The sequence below is a fragment of the Lonchura striata genome, chromosome 2, assembly GCF_050655825.1.
Source record: "Lonchura striata isolate lonStrDom1 chromosome 2, ASM5065582v1, whole genome shotgun sequence".
NCBI classification, from domain to species: domain Eukaryota; kingdom Metazoa; phylum Chordata; class Aves; order Passeriformes; family Estrildidae; genus Lonchura; species Lonchura striata.
In genome coordinates, this window is record NC_140704.1 from 125,540,245 (window position 1) to 125,557,843 (window position 17,599).

General features: G+C 37.8%; 1 protein-coding gene across 4 annotated transcripts in view; it reads right to left on the bottom strand.

Annotated features, from left to right (window-relative positions):
- The window catches only part of JPH1 (junctophilin 1), an 83,671-nt gene that overhangs the window by 11,277 nt on the left and 54,795 nt on the right, over window positions 1–17,599 (bottom strand). For all 4 annotated transcript variants that reach the window (XM_021530591.3, XM_021530592.3, XM_021530590.3 and 1 more), the window contains exon 3: window positions 16,379–16,497. In XM_021530591.3, the coding sequence (XP_021386266.1) occupies window positions 16,379–16,497 (119 nt within the window). The remainder of the gene's footprint in view (window positions 1–16,378; window positions 16,498–17,599) is intronic.

Here is a 17,599-nt window from a genome sequence, read left to right on the forward strand (position 1 = left end):
TCTCATGATCAGAGTACCTCTTTGATATGTAGATAGTTAACAATGAGAATGAAATATCTCTATTGTTCTTAGAAGCTACAAGAAAAAGGGCTTCAATGGCTTTTTCCCCCTTTGGGTGAAGGTCAGCTTGTCTTATATAAACCTGTAAGTGCCTTGAACTCTCACATGCTGGCTTTGTCTTCCAGAACCAATCACTCCCATATGAACACCCAGGTTAACCACTCTAGTCACTAATACAATTTCTGCTTAAAAGGCAGAAATACAAATTCTTTTACATACATCAGGAAAATACTTAGAGAGCAGTAAGTGTGAAGAACATCCTCTCCCCAAATTCTAGCTAAATGCCCATATGCACATTCACTACTAGGACTCTTCAAAGTGCGTATCTGTACAGCTGCTAACATAAACAGAAACTGGCTGATATGCTCTGCTCCAAGTTTTGGTTCTCAGATTTGATTGTTTAATGGTAAGACTTGAGCAAACACTGATGAAGAAACAAATCTTCTGTAAATCTGTATGCATTGTCGGCAATGTTTTCTGCTTTACTTCCTAGAGGTCACATTTCAGATTTCAGGATTAGTTTCCCCTAAGAAGTCATACGTTGGGGAGCTCTGTGAACAAAGAACTGCCAACAATCTTCCTGTATTTTCAAAAATAGCTTCTGAAAAACACATTACAACCATTTCTTCACTTCTATCCTTGCTAGCACCACAAATTTCCTTTGATTTCTTTACCCTTCTCTAAGTGAGGCTTATCTGCGCTTTAAGTCATAGAGAAATTCTGTGCCCAGAGAAGAATGTCTGCACACATTTTTCTGCTTTTGAGTTTAGAGGAGGCCCTAACTGTGCTAGGCAGATACAGTGTTTTTACAGATGCCAGAAGCATATGCATATCGACGCAGTGCGAAGATGAGAGGAAGGAAGAGCAGCATGAAGCTTTGGGAAGTTACTGAGTCATCTGGTAAGTAAGCATTGCTGAGAAGAATTACTCGGCATGCAAGGTCTTTTGAGCAGGAAACATTTTTGGCATCTCTGAAAACCAGGGGTGGAAATAGGGAGCTGTTAAGAAAGGCTAGACATAGACAAGCCAGGATTTTTTCTCAAATGACATTTGAGGAGGAAGTTTTGAGGAGTTAAGCCTGCACAGAGGGAGAGAACTAGAGGCTTGATTCACAGCTTTTTCCTGGTAAAAGGGAAAGGCAGCACAACACAAATTAAGAGTTTCCATATATAAAGTTACAGGTATGATCACCATTCAAAAAATTCTCCATTGCACTGGGGATTTCTTTCCATCTTTGCTGAGGTACATAAGGAAATGCTGAGGGGTTCAACATGCATAAACTTTCTTTTTCATACCTCTTCACATTAGATATAATTAAGGGTGTAAAGAGAAAAGGATAGCTAAAAGAGCTCTGACTAATCTTTAAGCCCAAGCCATGGAGCTGTCAAATTGGAATGATTATTTATTATGGACAGATCCATATTCACATTTGCTCGCTCTTTATGACTGCTGTGGTCAAAGCATCCAATTGGAGCACTATCTCTTCAGTCTTACAATGCTCCCTAAATTCTGAAAATTCACTGTGACATACTCTGCACTGCCTCATATATGTAAAGACTTGACTTTTACTAATATCTGACAGCATTTGACAAACTGAAGACACTTGCATAAAGAAAATATCAGAAAATGACATCAGAAATTACCTCAAAAATGCCATCCCTCTCCACCCTTTCCTGCAATCAACTAAAAGCCTCCTAAAGATGGCCAGAGAAAATCCCTCTGATCAAGAGACCTCCAAGCTGCTGGAATTTTTGAAAATAGAAAGGAACGCATGGTCTCAGCTGCCCATGTCTCCCCAAGAGACTTGTGGAGTGCAAAGCAAAAAACTTAAAAAGCAAAACAAAAATATAACCTGGAGTTTCCCAAAGAAGTTAAGTGTCAACAGGCTAAAAATGCCAGACTTTCACTGGGTAATTGGAAATATTTTGTCCTATGTGACACTGAGCTCTCACCAGAGAATGTGACATCCATGGAACATCTGAGGGTGTCTGACCAGATGTTCAGCCACTGCCTTAATACAGCACAGCAGCCCTCCCTCCCACTCCCAGAAAATCATATATGGTTATTAGAGATATATCCCTTGCCTCCAATCTTGTCAGGCAAGTCTTTCCAACACTGAAATTCTTGGCCCTTTGCTGAAGTTCGCTTTGGAGCTTGTCCAAATCCTTTTAAAATGTCTGTTCACTGTATCCAATACAATGGTTTTGTGCATCTGTCCAAACCAAGCAGCAAGAACTCAGCTCCCACTCCCTTCTAAGGACTAAGAGCTGTCAGGATTTACCTTATCCCCTTTGTAAAGACATGACTCTACAGACATGGGTAAGGGAGTTATTCATTCTAAGAGCAATCTACAGCACAAATTTAAAGAAACAAGGGCCAAGGGAATTTGCAAAGAGAGTCACTAACATCCTTTCCTGTAACATTTCTTAGCTGGCTGATCTTAATGAGCAAGAGAATAGAATTTGAGGGTAAAGTGGGATTATCTGACCAGGAAATAAACACGGCACTCTGGTTCTTCAGTTTGCAGTTCAAGCAAGCAGTAGATCTAGGCATGATACATCTCAGTGCCTGAGGAGAACCTGAAAAGCGTAACCAAGAGATGTCATCTAACCAAGTAAAGCTAAGATGAACCTGTGTGTTTTCTTACAGTAACATGGTGGCTGTGCTACCACTGGATCAAAACTGATGCATCTTTAAAGGTCAGCCACGGGGTAGTTTTGGCTCACACACTTGTTGTGATGCCAGTAACTGGATGGCACCATTGAAGTGTGAGTTAGCCAGCATTTGGGGAGAACATCCTTTGAAAGCCAAAGGACTGTGTGTTTGTGTGCAAGATATGCAGAGTCTCACACAGCCTGGTGGTCAGCTTGAACAGCATTTTAGTGATGGCTGTGGGGTGAAGGAAGCTTTGCTGTGGTTGAAGATGCACTGATGGTTGCTCTAAATCTAGAATTTTTTGTGAATTTCTTATGTAATATGTCCTTCCTCCTGGAAGGGCTCTAGTAAGTGATGTGACAGCACAGCCAGCCCTGTAAATGAGAAGAGAAGGATGCCTTGGTACTGCCACAGCATTTTTAAAGAGGTGACAGCCACATGCTTTCCCCCATGGCCTAGTGAGACACATGTATTGGCGGCATAGGGCTGTTGCAGGATTGTGGCTCAAGGAGCATCTGAAAATGTCATCTTGCAGGACACTGTAAATGCAGACACTTTCCCAAGATGGCTAAGAAGAGTCCTCGTGCTTAATCAGAGCAGAATGAAACACGAAGCTTGAGAGGGATGGCAGAATAAATCTAGGATACTGAGGGAAAAAGCATACATGCAATTGCATCAGTGATTTTATAAACATCTTACTGTTCTTACAATTCAGGAAAAATAAGCATTTCACATTACAATTGTTTTTGGTCTACTCAAAAGCAAAAAAAGACTGTAATGCTACTAATGCAGGCTCCAGAACATAATCTTTTAAGAATATAATATTTAAAGTACTATTGATGTTGAGTGATGTGATTCAATTTCAAGGTATGTTAGAAGTTCTTATTAGATAAACAGATGCTTATTTCTGCTTTTCAAACTGAAGAGCACGTTATGTGACGTAACCTATCTTTAGTGCTACATAGAGAGTTAACAGACAGGGATATAAAGAGCAATCCAAATAAGAACAATATTATAAATTCATCCTTATGAGAAAATTCATGTTGTACTTATAGATAAATTCCAAATGTAGGTGATTCATCACCTACTTCACTTTCCAATTTTGTTTACGTGTATGAACTGTTAGTGGAAGGATGCTCCATTTTCACTGCAATGTTTAACAAATGTCTGTGGGGTAATGGTGACACAATCAAAGTTACTTGCTCAACCAGGACACTGCAGTCTATACGCAAACCTTCCAAGATTAGACGCCTCTTTTTAGGGAACTACTCAACATTTCTACAAAAATAGGAGAGAATTTCTAATTTGAAAAATTCCCAATCTATAAATGAAAACTAAAGCTTATACCAATAGCCCATTTTAATGATGGGGGAGCTAACCCAAAAGGAAATAATGACCCAAAGTACATGTTTCATCTGAATAACCTTTCTGGATTTGGTGCACCGCTGTGAATAAAGTCCTAACAGGCTAAAAGCTCTGCTAAATCTTTGACAAACCTAAAGGTACAGAGAAAGCCTTTGTCAAAACTAGGAAGGGAGTGTAAGTCTCCTGAGTAATCAAAACTCTACACAGCACTTTAGCCATAAGTTTGTTGCCTACCATAAATGTCTTCTTGCTGAAAAAGCCAAATCTAAATCCAAAGAGAGAAGGAAATAATAAATGAGGAATAAGTTTCTTATGGCAGATTATGCCCTAATACAAATCCAGAGCATGATATTGAAGCAAAAGCTTAAGACTTTGGTATTTAAACGAAGTGTACTAAAAAAGGAAAATGTATACTTTAGTGTTGGTACTGCAGGTTGATATATACTGTTTGTCAAATAAGCCAGTGAAAACCATTTGGCTTATCTTCTGATGTTTTTGATGGTTTTCTAATGTGCCACTGTCGGCAACAATATGCATGCTCTCACAATAAGATTTCTTTGCTATACTGATAAACTTAATAAAACTTTGAAAAGACAAGTGATCAATCAGAGGATCAATTAATATAAGATCTTTCTTCCTTATGTTAGGCTTTTTCAGGATAGGACATCCAGTATAAAAGAATTCCTCAGGATGGTAACTGTAGGCGAAGAAATATAAAATCAATTATCAATCTCTTAAAATAAATGATTCAGTGAGTCATTATGGAAGTGCAAATAACTATGTTCAGTAAATTTTAGAAAGATAGGGTTTATTATTATTTCTTCACTGGGGACATATGAAAGGAGGGGGAAGAACTATAATTAATATTATTAGTACTTCCTCTGTTTTGTTCTTAATTTCCTAACTGTTACACTGGTAACAGGGAACAAAAAAAACCTCTTAAGTGCTAGGCTGCTGGCTTGAATTCAGCCCAACTGAATGGAGGCCTGTGCAATGCCATGTGCAAAATGTGTTGATGAATTCAGTAGAACAGAGATATGATTATTGTTTTAGTAATGTTTGGTAGACTGAACTGGGACTAAATAGGTCTGGAAATTAAAAATTATTGCCAGAGATATTAAAGGATATAAGGCAAGGTACTTAAAGAGCAATAGGGCTCTGAGAGAACACTTCTGCTTGACTTAGGTATGAGTAGAATAGAACAGAACATTTCCTAAGTCAAAAGGGACTTAGGACAATCATCCTGTCCAAGTCACTGAGTAATTCAGAGCTGAGCAAAAGTTAAAGTCTGTTACTAAGGGCATTGTTTAAATACCTCTAGAACACTGACAAGCCTGAGGCATCAATCACCCCTCTAGAAAATGCCTGTTCCAGTGTTTGACCACTCTCTTGGCAGAGAAAGTCTTCTTAAAGGTATGTTAAGAGGTTATCACTCCAGGTATCTTAAGTACCCTTCTCATGAATGCAGTGATCCAGCAATAGGGCATGGAATAGTGCAGCTCCATCATGGTTGGGTCAAGGTGCAGCAACGTAAGAAATGTCTTACTCTTATTGATGCACGGATAAGTTATGTAGGAATTCCTTAATTCAAAAACACGTATGTAGGCATGGCTGCCCTGTTTCAGCTGCATCTGAAGTTGGTTATGCCACCTGGAATAATGACTTTATTTAAAATACTTGAGAATATTTTAGAGAATAAAAAACCACATTAGCTAAAGCTTAAAAACAAAGCATGTCACAAAGAGAGAAAAAAAAAAAATTGAAATGGAAGGGATTGTTGACACTGTCTTGTGAGATGTAGAAGAAATCCAAGTCTGGATGGCTGATTTAACTTTTAGCCTCTGATGGCAACTGCATTTTGGCGAGGTATGATCAGCATTTTAAACGTTATTAAGCAGCTTCCCTAGCTATGGGCAAATAAAAAAATCTTTCCTGGATCAATTTTAAAATTCCATTTGGCTGCCTTAAAATCCCTTTTTTTTTAATCCTGGACTTCATATACCAGCATGGAAGTATCATGGTGGCCTAGATAAACAAACTACAATGCAAACAAGAAGGAGTCCTGTTTGTTTTTTTTTTTTTTTGCACAATCCAAAAAATACTCCGAAATATAATGTTTAGAATCTTTTTTCATTCATTCTTAATTGCAAATCTTCACTTCTTACTCCTCCCTCTTTGAAGATATCTTCCCTTTGCCAAAGTTTTCTCCAGCTTACACTTTCAGGGCTTCCCAATCTGTTGTTAGCACTGCTGCTTCCTTAAGCAGTATTCCTGGTGGTCTTCCTTCTCACGCTGGACTGGAGGCAAGACTGCAGCCAGCATGTGCCAGCAGCTACTCACTAAATCCATGAGTGTCATGGAGGTTGCTGCCTACATGTGTTTAGTTTATGGAACTGTCCTGATTTGATCTGGCAGCCCGCTGTCTTTGAAACCATGCACAACCAACATGACCAAAACATATGACAAATAGATAGAATATAAGGTGATATTTTACTGTTGCCACAACCTGACAAAGCCACATCATCATTCAGTGATGAAAAAGTCAGAATACACGTCTCCCCGAGGAGTCCTAGTCCACCTAGGACTAACTTTAAAAGGTAGCATCACTGAATACAAGCAGGCTTCAAAGCAAATGGAAATGCAACCTTCCCTTCTTGCTAAGTAAAGATAAGGACCGACAGAAAGTATTCACTGCATAAATTGTTTATTAAGTGTCTTGATCAGAAGAACCACAAACACATAAATTTTTGCATATCAAGGTTGCTACTTTATACCTAGGAAACAGTTTTGTGCAGTACCCTGAACTTCTGCATAGTTTTGCTGGAATGTGTATCTACCATATTTAAAATATCTACCAATGCTTTATTTTCCGGAGTTTGACATCAATGAAGGTGACACAACCTTCTCAAAACCCCCACCAAATGCTTCCTGACACAGACTAGACTGAGATCCAAAGCCTTGAGTTACTAATTTACTAGCCCCACATACAGAGACACACACCTTGGCCAAACCCAAGGCTAGTTTTTATGCCTCTCTGCTTACTCTGCTGTGATATTTACACAGCACAATGCAGTTCTTGGTGTGACCTGACTAATTTACTGCTAGTGTCTCTGCATTTCACACAGGTATTTGTTGAAAAGCATATGACACCATGTTATCTCACAATGCTTTTGGAAAATACCAAAACATCTACTCAAGCACACTTGAGCTGCCAGCAACAGCAATGGCAACAGAAAAGGAAATGGACTTCAGCCAAACAAGTCACATCGTAGGCAACATCACAAACTTGTGAGTCTAGCAGTAGGATGATGAAACAGATATTAATGCAATTTCTACTGGAAAGAAAACCTGACTGCCTCTTGTCTCCATGTCAGTTCCTCCAAATCTGAAATTAATTTCAGTTACCCTACCATTAACACACCTGCATACAGAACCTAAACAGTGTTTTTGCAATTTGCATTTTTGTACTATCCAATAACTAAAGAATCATAAGGAGAGATTCATAAAAGAATCCCTAAAATTAAGATTTTCTTCCTCTAAAGGTTTGCAAATGCATCATTAAAGTGCAGACATATACACACTAATGAATTTCAAAAACTGCCTGGAGTCAGCACCAAGACCAATGAATTCTGTGTACCCAATCTCTGCTCCATTCCTGTTGCTAAAGCAGTTGCTTTAGCAGGTGACTGAAGTAGCTGTGGTATTTCCAAAACAGAGCAACATTTCCCAACTGTATCTGCATAGCAGTGTGTAAGCCTTTATACTTCTGGATTCAATATCATCAGAAAAATGTAAGAAATTTATCTTACCTGGTAGAGAGCACTTACGAGTGCTGCACAACTATCTCTAACACCTCACTGGCACATTAGCTTATGGACACAGAAATTGCTTGTGACCAGCAATCTTAATCATGCCTTGCTTTACTTACCCTGCTTTTCTGTTGATGAATACTGACAGAACTTCAAAAAAATATCTGTCAAGATTACATGGTGATGCATATGACTCCTGTATCTAGGACAGGCTTCATTTTTCCAGGGTAGATAATACACAGACATTGTATTTAATGTGAATGATTCCAGCCAAATAACACATGCACTATAATCTACTTGAATGCTTCTAAGCCTTCAGGCTGCTTAACAGGAGATAACTGAGAAGGTAAATTTTTAGCTTTTTCACAGAAAACCTAGAGACTACTTTACTTCATCTGAACTGCACTGGGAAAGCTGTTAACTGCAAAGTAGGTTTTTTTAAGCTTCTAAAGGATAGGCAGAAGTGGAAGGCTGTAATCCAGTTCTCATTGCATCTGCATATTCTCTGAGACTATGAATTTTAAATATAGAGAGTGACTGTTAATGTGGCATAATAACTGTCTTTACTCAGTAGAATTCACACTTCTTTACATTTCTCCCAGTGTGTCCAGATCTTTCTGACATGATGATCCCCAAAGTTCTACACAGTATTTCAGACTCAGTGTCACTGGGATCATGCAGAGAAGGGACCATTCTCCATGACATGCTTCTGTATATACAACCTGGAAGGGTATTAGCTACTTCTCTTACTTCTTTTATTTCATTTCAAATGCATGGCTATCATCCTGTTCCATGGGAGTTTGGCAACTGACTTCAACAGGAGCAGGTTCATGTCTGCTGTCCAACTGGCCAAGGCTGTCTGCCTGTCTTAAGAACTGTTTTTCAGTAAATTCAATAAACAAGTGAAATTTTTGCCAAAGCCCTTCTAACCTTTGCCTCTTTTAAAATCCTTATTTCATAAAGAGACAGTGCCTGCTTTTCTGAGAACACCGTTCTGTTCTTCCACTCCAGAAAAAGGCAGAGCTTCAGATATGCACTCATGGCTTGGGTTGTAGATGCCAGCATTTCTTATACCTGTGGAATATCTTCCAAAAAGGCTCAAAACCAGGAAGACAGTAAATACATGTATGTCGGCAACCAACCAAAATAACTCTTGAATATATAGGCATAGATATAGATAGGCAAAATAACATGGAAAAAACTAGTCAGTTTCAGACTCCACTGATTCTACAGATCTAGAGATGCATTATTACCTTTAATTAAAACACCAGATATTTCTAAGGGGTTCATGATTATACAATATGATGTCAGACCTAATTTTTTTAGAAATCTCCTTTATTGCCTTGTGTTTATAGAAAACACACTGGAAATTATGAACAGGAGTAAAATAAAGAGACTTGAAATTTACTGCTTTTGAAATATATGGCTTTATGAATTTTCTTGGAGGGTTGAGGGTCAATCCAGTATTTTTCAAAACCAGTACTCATTAAGCTGTACCAAACTTCCAGCAAAATTAATTTATTGTATCTAGCAGAGAAATTAATTATAAAGTGTGAGAGCCTGGAGTGGCTGCAGCACTGCAAATGCCAGAACTGGAAAAATACAACAATCAATTTAATTCTGGTAAAACTAGGGTATGTGAGCTGCCTAGTCTTGCATCCAAGTCTGGCTTCTTTCTAATACGTTCTTACTCTTTTGCATTTGAAGAGAAACTCCACTCATCATGCCACTTACCATTCTGACCTCACACAGTGTCATTTCTTCCCTTCCCCATTAAGACTCTAAGTTTTCATTTCTCAAGTCTAAGTTTGCAATATCCATTTACTGCTCCTCTCCTCCAAATCTATCCTATACTCTTCAGTTTAGCAACTACCTCTGACAAAATATTTTATGCTCTTCACCTGATACTTTTTGAGGAGCCTCTGTGATTTTCTTAGCCATATTTCAGTATCAGTACTCCACTCTTACCCTCCTTTGACATAGGTGACCATTCTCTTCTGGAACAAGTCTCAACATCTATGATTTATCCTTTTAATTCACCCATATCTTTCTTTCATTTTTAAACCACACTTTCAAGGAAAATAACCTCCAATTATTCTGTTATTGGACTCTTTACTTTTCTTTTACAATTTTCATCCTGTTTAATTTCACCACCAATTCCATGCTGGCTGTGTTTCAGCTCCAGATTTTACTCCTGCTCAGACAATTATCTGAATAAAAAACTATTACTGAACTAATAGGCAGAAATATTCATCTCCTCCAAATGCTCAACATAGTCTTCCACATCATACTGAACATTACATTATTCAGGTCTATAGTATGAATTAGATTTTTCTTTTTTCGGTATCTCCCCAGGGTCTCTCTAATTTTAAGTAAGTCTTAAATTTTGCACACTTTCTCGGAATAAAAGGTCATGTATATTAGCCATCTATTTCTGTGGCCTTGACAAACACAGAATGCAGCTGCAAAGATTATTTTTCTCTAATGGTCTACATCATATGTTAAAAGTGTAACAGGAGAAGCCTAACCTTTTAAATATAATTTAAATCTCCACTAGTATAATAAAATAATAAAATCCATTCAAAACAGATCACCATATTAGACTGAAAATTAGCACTGCTAGCTGAATTTCAACATGGAAGAAATATTTATGACACGGTTATAAATAGGATTTATAATGGAAATTTTGACACTGTGATAATACTCCCATGTGATAGACCCTACTTCATCTTGTCCTTGGCTGGACACCATGACAGACCAATATAGAAATTCACTGAAGCAGGCCAACAGTGTCCTGGAAGGAATGGTTCTTTTTCAAAGCAAATGAATGATTTTTAACAGGAGAAAGGAAGCACTGACCTCCCTCTTTCAGACTATACCTGTAATTAACACTCCCATAGTGCCAGATAGGATACATACACCTAGGCTAGAATATGAAAAGTTACTTCAAGATAGCAACACAGCTGAGACAGCACTGAAGTTAGTCCAGGCTTCTAACTAGTTTCGTAGTCAGATCCTGCAGCCTTTACTAAGCAACCATGGATTTCATCTGGATGCAAATTAACTAGCTCACTACTTATGCAAGTCTGTGAACATTACAGTGATTGTAACAGCTTTATCTCTCTACAGGAAACTGGTTCTCTGTTATTAGTTTTAAAAGTTTATTTGCTCAAGACTAATAAGGAATATTTTTTTCCTAAGCAAATAACTTGATTATGCGACTCAAAAGTATCTTGGAGAGACTGAGAAAGCATCCTGAAGAATTAAGGTTATGCCTCTGCAAACTCTCTTTGCTTTGCCTTCTCCCAGGCACGCTCTCCTGTCCCAGATGCATTGCAGGAACACTGTGGAGTGGGTTGAGCCAGCAGGCGTGTTAGGCAGTGCATCAGGATGGATGCGGACTCCTAGCAAGCTGGATGGCCCTCACCCTGGGCAAAAGGAAAAATGTGGAAGGAAAGGTGGGGGCATCTGTAGCTAGGGCTTGGTGAGACAGGTGATAAATCTGGAAGTCATGTTGCGAAGACTGGTATCACATGATTTATAAAAAGAAAGGGGAGAACAAGAATAAAGCTTGAAATAGGCTCCTTTTCTTTTAATACACCTTCTTTCTTTGATTACTGTATACAACAGAAGTGCATTAGGATATGTGTATAGGCTCTGGCTTCTCCAGAGCTCTGTAGAAGAGGATAGAAGCAATAAATTGTAGAGAAAAAATGGCATAGCAAGAAAACCAGTAACAGATCTTTGAGGATAATGAATATGTAGAATAAATTCAGAAAATGAACAGGCTCTTGTATGACTAAGATTAATGAGTGAGCTTCCATATGCTTTAAGGCACAAACTGATGGCATGGCTGGTAACTTTAATCAGGCAAAATGCTCATTGTAATTGGCTTTTTAAATAAAACTCTCTGGTCTGGCACACATGCATTTAGCCAGGACATTCCAGTTAATTAGCATCAGCCAGAAATCTCTCTTTCCTGTCCATATGGAGTTTGCATTTTGAGAACTCGAGGAGGTGGAAATGAGAAGAGGAAGATGGGAAGGATGTTTTTTCTTCTTAAGCTACAGACATCTACCACTAGTCAAAAGAGAATGTAAACCACAGTTTCTCTTTAAGGCATTAGTGGCCATTACAAATAGCCTTGTAATAAACCTAAAATGCTTATTTCTGAAACTAATAATGTTCAGCATGCTAATACTGACACTTTAACAGTAACCAAATTTTATAGCAAAAAATACTAGTAAATTTTGCCAAATTCTTACTCTTATAATAAGGAAGTCTTTGCTCATTAATTTCAGCTAAAGAAATTCTGTCCATCTCTAAACTTGGACAGCTTTAATTTATAAATTGCTCCCTGATTTCTCTCATGTCTTGTTTAGGAGGTCAAAGGCTGGATGAATTGTTCTGTTGATCCATGTATGTTCATCTGGCAGCTGGTTGGCCTGACAAATAATCTGCCAGAAAACAATTCAGATCTGAATTTCCAGACCTTAACTACTCTGTGGTAAAGTGCCCAGACTGCTCTTACCCTGCAGCAAAGCAGTTGTACCCTTCTTTCATTTAATCAAATGTTATTCATTCAAACTGAATGAAAGAGCAGTATCCATTTGCTGCAGGATATATATGCACACAGACAATTATGACTTAGCTGTCCAGTCTGTGCAAGTCCATACTTCAGTTTACCTTCTGACTGTGTGTTTACAAGACCACATCCTAAGGACAGTCTGTGAATTTAGAATGAATGTGTCAGTCAAGCATCCACTAACCTTGTGCAAGACTGGAACAATATTGCCCCTTTTCACTGAGTGTCAAAAACCTTTCTTTTCTGTTACACCTTTGATACAGTATTCCATCAGTCATTTGTTCTTCTCTAGGTTTTAACAATAGACACAAAAATGCACTTATTTTTTTGTTTAAGCAAAGACAGATTTCAAACTGTCCCTGGATGACTCCCTTGAATTAGGCTATGACTCAGTTTTCATTTGTTTCCTGTCCTGGTGTGCTCTCTTTTGACACATCCACAAGTTTAGTGATGCCTGGAGGAAACAAACCATGTCAGAGCTGAGATTTCTCAAAATTTGTTTTGTTTGCTGATAAAGGGCCAGTAAAATATGGTCTCTATAAAGAGTACAATGTTTGTTGAACCGTCAAAATGCAGAGCCTTGTGGGTAGGGTTCTGCAAAGACACACAACCCCCTATTTATTAATCACTAGCCAAATATCTGCTACCACAAAAGTAGAAGCAGGGTCTTACCCGAGGAACAGCGTGAACAAATTCACGGAAAACAGTTCTGTGCAACCTTGTTTAAGTCCTTACACTATGGCTCTGACCTTTTCAGTCATACTTGGCTTTCCTTATATGCAAATACTAAGGCAATCAATCACTGGGAGACATGAATCTCAAGATTTCTACGGCACTTCATTATTATTCTTACCTACTGGATGCTACTTTGCATCCTACTGCTTTATTCTCCTTTTAAACTACATTAAAAAGGTAGAGTCTCTTGGCAACTTCTCAGGAATGTATTAATGAACTTAAAGGTGAAACATGAGAGGAAGTATTTGGAAAGTATGAACTGCCATGGTACAATGAATAATGAATATTCACTGTAATTATAATTTGTGTGTAATACTAGGCTATATGGCCCAGAAAACTGCTTTTTAAGAACCTGAAATTTAAGAGCTTTATCAAAACGTTTTCAGATATTGAAATGGTTTTAGGCTAAAGTAATTCAGAGATCACTCATTAAGACAGAAAAGAATGCTTTTGTTATTTAAAGAGCGGTATTTGTATTTCACTTCTTTTTGTCTCTGTTTCAAGAGCTTGTTGATATGCTATATAATTTACTGCTGACAGCATGCTTGCCTACCATACTAAGCAGTTAAAGAAACAAGAGCAAAATTACTTTCTCATCACAACCTATTTTCAAGACAATATAGTACAATGGAAAGCTTTCACTTAACTATAGTTTCAGAGAATGAGACAGAACTCTTACTGATACCTTTTAGCAGCGCTTACAGATATTGTAAATATAAAAACCTCAAGCAACAAAAGAAAACCAAGAAGTTGTTACTAGGAAGAAATAACAGTTACCTTCTTTTCATTCAAATACATGAAAAATGCTATTTGAAAAGCAGATATTTACTTCTGTTTGTGGGAGTGAATGTAAATACTTAGAAATATTTATCTATTTTTTTACCATAAATGACAAAAGCTAACAGTAACACTGTCCAGTTACTCTAGGTATGACTTGGGAAATGCTTGAACAAACAAGTATGTGTACAAGTAAGTGGGTTAACAGGTACCACACAGAAAAAGTATCTGAAAAAGGTATCATGTACATCTAGCCTGGAAAGCACCTCAGACATGACAGTACTTGAAATCATCACAATAACTTGTGAACCTGGTGGTTTGCAGGAGTTTATTTGGGATAACTGAGACTTAGTTAACACCTTGGCATTTAAAAGTTGTTTACGTAATGGGAATAGATTTTTTTTCAAATGTATACAAATATGCTGTATTTGACTATCTTGGAAACAATTACAGACTTCAAAATTTAGAGTCCAGTAAAGGTATATTTATCTTTTTCTAGGAGCTATCTGAGAGATGCTTCCACACAGAGAACAGACTAAGTAAACTTTGAGAAATGCTTTTCTGTGTCATTCCACACATATCCAGCTTCGCTTGGGGAAGGGATACAAACTCTCCTCTTCTATAAACAGAATAGAAGTTTCAAATGAGAGGAAAAAAGACCCCACACCTTCTCTCCCATATCTCAGCTGGTCTGTCAGCAACACCACTTCAATTTCTGTGGTGAGGAGTAAAAAGACACCTGAGAATTCTTGATCTGGGTGATTTCTTTGTGTCAAATTTCACACTGTCAGATGTTGGCATTTTCACTTGAGTACTCTAATAATTTCTTTATTTGAAGGGTTTGGCAGCTTTCAAAGAGTTTCTTTCCAAATACTTCAATTCTTTGCATGGCTAAGGTTATCACTTCTGAATTTATGAATGGTAAGATGGCCCGCTGCTGTAAACTGGGATTTCTTCAGCTGGTGGAGAATGAAATAATGGAAAATGAAAAAGATTTGACTACAACACCAGTAAGTATGGGCCAATAATATAAATCCAGAGGAGAGGTAGCACTAAGATAATTCCCAACAGTGAAAAGTACGTCTTTATACTGTTTTAAAGCTAGTAAAGTCTTACTACTGGAAATAGTTCTGTTCAGTTTTGCCAGTAGTTCTGGACTGCCATGTTCAAAAAAGATGAATTTATATCAGGATGCGTACAAAGAAAGTCTGCAAGATTGGTAAAGGGAATGAAAATTCCAATCAGGTGAACAATCCTTGACTTAGGCACTAAATGAATACAAAGAGAGGTCCTCAATCCCAAAACACATTGTTTTTCTACAACCAAATACTTAGGAATAAAGAAGACAATAAGTATTCTATAAGGTAACTGATAGGAAAGATTTAGTAATAAGTTATATATAGTGACCATTTGAACTAAAAAGTTGAAGTAAATAGGTGTGTTATTAGAAAATGTTCAGAATGTGGTTCTTTGCTTTTGTGGGTCATTATAGCCTCCACTCACTATATGGGTGCATTTAAGATAAGTTTCTGTCTGAAACAAGGAGAGCAGAAAATGACAGTAAGTGAAAATGAACCTCAGAGCTATAATCTGTATTAGCATGCGAGTACAGGCAGATCCTTGGAAAGTAATAACAAGATATGACTCAACTCAATTTGACAGGTGAAAGAAAGGGCAGACATGAGAAGACACTAAACTGGCAAATGGAGTTCCATTTTATCTATCCAATTTTAAGCTAAAGAACAGTACACAGAAATATAAACCTCATGGAAATACAGCAGAAAAACAAAGCAAAACCAACTTTGCTTCTTCCTATAGCAACTTTCCAAGCCCTGTGACAGATGAAAATGGGCTGCAATGCTGATGCAAGTGGGACAGATTACTTCTATGCCATTGTGAATATGGGACTAATGTTCTACAGAGCACCCCAGGCATAACAGAGGAATATTCCCTCACAGGTTATGCATGTCTAACAGTAAAGCATTCTCCAAAATTCAGACTTTAGCCAACCAAGACTGTCAGGAATTCCACTGGACAGTAAAAAACCTATAGCTCTTCCCACTAATAAACGCATTATAGAATTAATCCAAATTTCTGTCAATTTATGATTGCTGAAGTCTTTGATACCATCCTGAGTAAACTATTAATCTGAGCCAAAGTTATATGCTTGATACTGACTTTTCAACACTCAACTGTTTTCATACAAAGAAATAATCATCAAATTATTAAAAATGGAAAATAAAATCTCCTTGAGCAATGTACACTCTTCATGATATACACGACTTCCTTCTGTATAAAATACAACAATTCAAGATGGAATCAACACTTTAACTTAACACAAAACATTTTCACTGCAATAAAATAGTCACATAAAACCCCAATCTACAATTACCTGGTTGGTAGAAATTTGGTGAAAGTTCTCTGGCAACTGCTCTTGCAATATCGCATTCCTGGCGAGCAGCCTGAGCAGCCTGATCCGCAGCATCAGCTTTAGCTCTTGCATGTGCAGTTCTGTACAAAGCAGAAAACAATTTATATGCAGAGAGTCTTTAACAGGTGCATCAAGCATGTGAGAGCAAAGGACCTCAGCTATTATACACTATCCTGTACAGTGCACTTAGGCAATTGTTGTGAGGAACTTCAAATCAGTGAAGTATTTCAGGATCAAATCACTATTCCTCGCAGCTCTTTAGTCCTGTTCATCCTTGGATCATATTTACTTGCAGGAACACAATTTACAGCCCAGGCTTGTAATTAAAATTTCTAAATAGAAGGAAAGACTAGTATCTGAGAAACACAGGATTAGGATTTATTTACATGTTACCAGAATGTGTACAGGAGTGTACAGAAGGTCAGACTGGGCTACCACACTGACTCCTAAACAGGGTTTGGGAGTTCAGGACACCTGGTGTTCAAAGGGACTGAGGAATGCTACTACCTTCACCACATTTCAAAGTTAATTCTGGGTCAGTGCCAGGTGCCCTGTGGAAATTTCTGAAGGGCAAAATTCAAGTATATTGGCCCAAAAATTAGAAAATGTCTTCCACAATCAGATCATGTTGGTAAGGAATAGCCTGGAAAATGTGTTTAACACTTCAAGAGGCTTTTGTAGAAATGGGAACTTAACTGTCCTAAATACTTGTAACTCACTGAATTTCAAATCCAAAAACAATCTGAAAAGGCAACTTTTCTGAAGCCAAGAAAACAGTATGGAATACTCTGGTAAAGCAATCTGCACTCTGCTTCCACTTTTTTCTTGCTATTTCTCAAAAACCCCCAAGAACAGCTTCTGCAAAGGCCTCTGATTCCAGACTGCAAACTGATAGTTGTGTTACTGCAGGTTTGCATCACTTCATGTCCCATCTTCCCTCTCTACTTCATTTTCCACACAGTCATCTGTTTAAAAATTCCTGATAGTAGTGATCTCTCTGTGCTTCTACAGCATTAGCACATAGCCTAGAGCTATGAAATGGCTGTTTAGAACAGAGGGGAAGCAAAACACGACAAACCAGTAGAATATTTTGAGATTCTAAAGATATTACTAACATTTCTAAACCAAATACATTAAATTTTGTCATCTCATCACATTTCTCATAACATTCTAGTAGAAAAC